The sequence below is a fragment of the Setaria italica genome, chromosome VIII, assembly GCF_000263155.2.
Source record: "Setaria italica strain Yugu1 chromosome VIII, Setaria_italica_v2.0, whole genome shotgun sequence".
In the NCBI taxonomy this organism is placed as follows: Eukaryota; Viridiplantae; Streptophyta; class Magnoliopsida; order Poales; family Poaceae; genus Setaria; species Setaria italica.
The window spans coordinates 12,885,426-12,887,274 of NC_028457.1; the positions used below are offsets into that span (position 1 = coordinate 12,885,426).

Sequence of the window (1,849 nt, forward strand, 5' to 3'; positions counted from 1 at the left end):
TTTGGCTTTGAAAAATATGTGACTCATATAGTCATATTTCACGTTTATGGCCAAAAGAGAGGTAGCATGTAACACAGACTATTATTCCATTTTTCATTGTCATTTTGACTTTTTCATTTCGCTACATATCTAGATATACTGTATCTCTAGGTGCATAGCAATATCTATATGAGCCTAGAAACTCCAAAATATCTACAATTTGAAATTGAGGGAATACAGTACAAGTAGTTTCATCATCTTTGCTCATCAGTTATGATTTTCAGTACCCAATAATCATCCAAGGGATTTTACCTTCTTCCCTGAATTCATTTGGTCTCTGTGATTTCTCAATCGATACCAGTGGCATCAAAATTTATGTTTTGTTAGTGGGTGGTGCGTACGAACTGAACTAACAAGATAATGGGTGCCAATGATCGCAATTGGGTTGAGTACTTAATGATTCAGAAATTTACAATGACGGGTCGCGAGGGCGATGCCGACGTCCATGACTTGAACCTGTCAACTAATACTCCAACTCCGACGACACACGGAGGAGCTCGTCCAAGAAATCGGTGCCGAGGTCCTCCAGCTCCACGACGCCGCAGTGCGCCACCCCCTGCTTCTCCGGCGCCGCCATGGCCGTGCAAGAAGACGCGCTGGACACGTCGGAAGATTGCCGCGCCGGCTGCCGCTGCGGCTTGGGATTTTTGCCGTTACTGGAAACATGGGAGAGCTTGCGCCTGCGCGTGCGCTTGGAGTGCCGCTGCTTCAGCGCGAGGACAGGGGAGCCGCCGCCGGTACCCGCGCCGCCGGCGAGCGCGAGCGCTACCAGCGAGTCCCGCACGCGCTCCACCGAGAAGTTGAGGACGGCGGTGGCGCCGCGCGCGGAGAAGGCAGCCTGGTCGTAGGCGAGCGCGGCGGCCTCGGGGGTGTCGAAGGTGCCGAGCCACACGCGGGCGCCCCTGCGCGTGGAGTCGCGGATCTCCGCCGCGAACTTGCCCCACGGCCGCTTGCGCACGCCGATGAAGGCCGTCGCCTGCCGCTTCTCGCCCGGCGAGGCGTCCGCGTCCGCGTCCGATCGCCGGTGGAGCTCCGACGTGCTTGTGGAACATGACACTGACAACGCTCCGGCATCAGAGGATGACGAGGGCGAGGAAGAGAGCCAGTAGGAGCTGTCCTCGGCGTCGATGGCGTTGGTGCCAAGGAGGAAAGAGTCGAGCTGCAGAAGCATGTCGTCGGTGCCATCGGCCGCGTCGAAAGGGAGCGACGCGGCTGGAGCTGCGGCGGAGTAGTAGCTATAGGAGCCAGAGGAGGTGTGGTTCCCCTGCTCCATTTGGAGCTGTGCTGTTACCGGTGACTGGTGAGTGTGCTGCAGGTAAAAGAAGAAGAAGAAGCTTGTCGAGCCGGCGGTGAGACCGTGAGAGACGACGCGCCGGTATTTATAAACTTCCATAGTGATGAAGGTCTAGCCAATCAGCCTCCTGGTCTGCACGGCTGATGGGTGTTGGGACTTGACTTGTCGTCGGCTGATGTGGGTTTCCAGCGTGGGACCCGCCATATCTTGTTCCCACGACAGGTCAGCACAGCGGCAGCGCTCGCGTAACAGTCGGCCCTGACGTAGGGCGGCTGGATACGACAAGGATGCAAGCGTCAGCCCGGCCGGCGCGGCTTCCATTGCTTGCTTCCTTCTACTGTGTTGTACTGTACCGGCATGAAATATCTGAATGAAATAATCCGTAATGAAGTTTTTAGTGTACCTTTTTCTCTCTTTTCTTGTGACTATGCCTCCTACATATGTCTGAGTCTCGCTGATTGCTCGACTCTCCCACGCCCCTTGTCTCGCGTCACGATCACTAGAAGACCTTTTTTT

General features: G+C 55.3%; 1 protein-coding gene across 1 annotated transcript; it reads right to left on the reverse strand.

Moving 5' to 3' along the window:
• Positions 1–410: 410 nt before the first annotated feature.
• On the reverse strand, positions 411–1,409 carry LOC101766046 (ethylene-responsive transcription factor ERF094). The gene has a single exon (XM_004979058.3). The coding sequence runs from the start codon at positions 1,310–1,312 to the stop codon at positions 503–505; it is 810 nt and encodes a 269-aa protein (XP_004979115.1). The 5' UTR covers positions 1,313–1,409; the 3' UTR covers positions 411–502.
• Between the last annotated feature and the right edge of the window lie 440 nt (positions 1,410–1,849).

Excerpts from the sequence above, each read along its gene's own strand:
- LOC101766046 (XM_004979058.3), bottom strand. The coding sequence starts at position 1,312 with ATGGAGCAGGGGAACCACACCTCCTCTGGCTCCTATAGCTACTACTCC.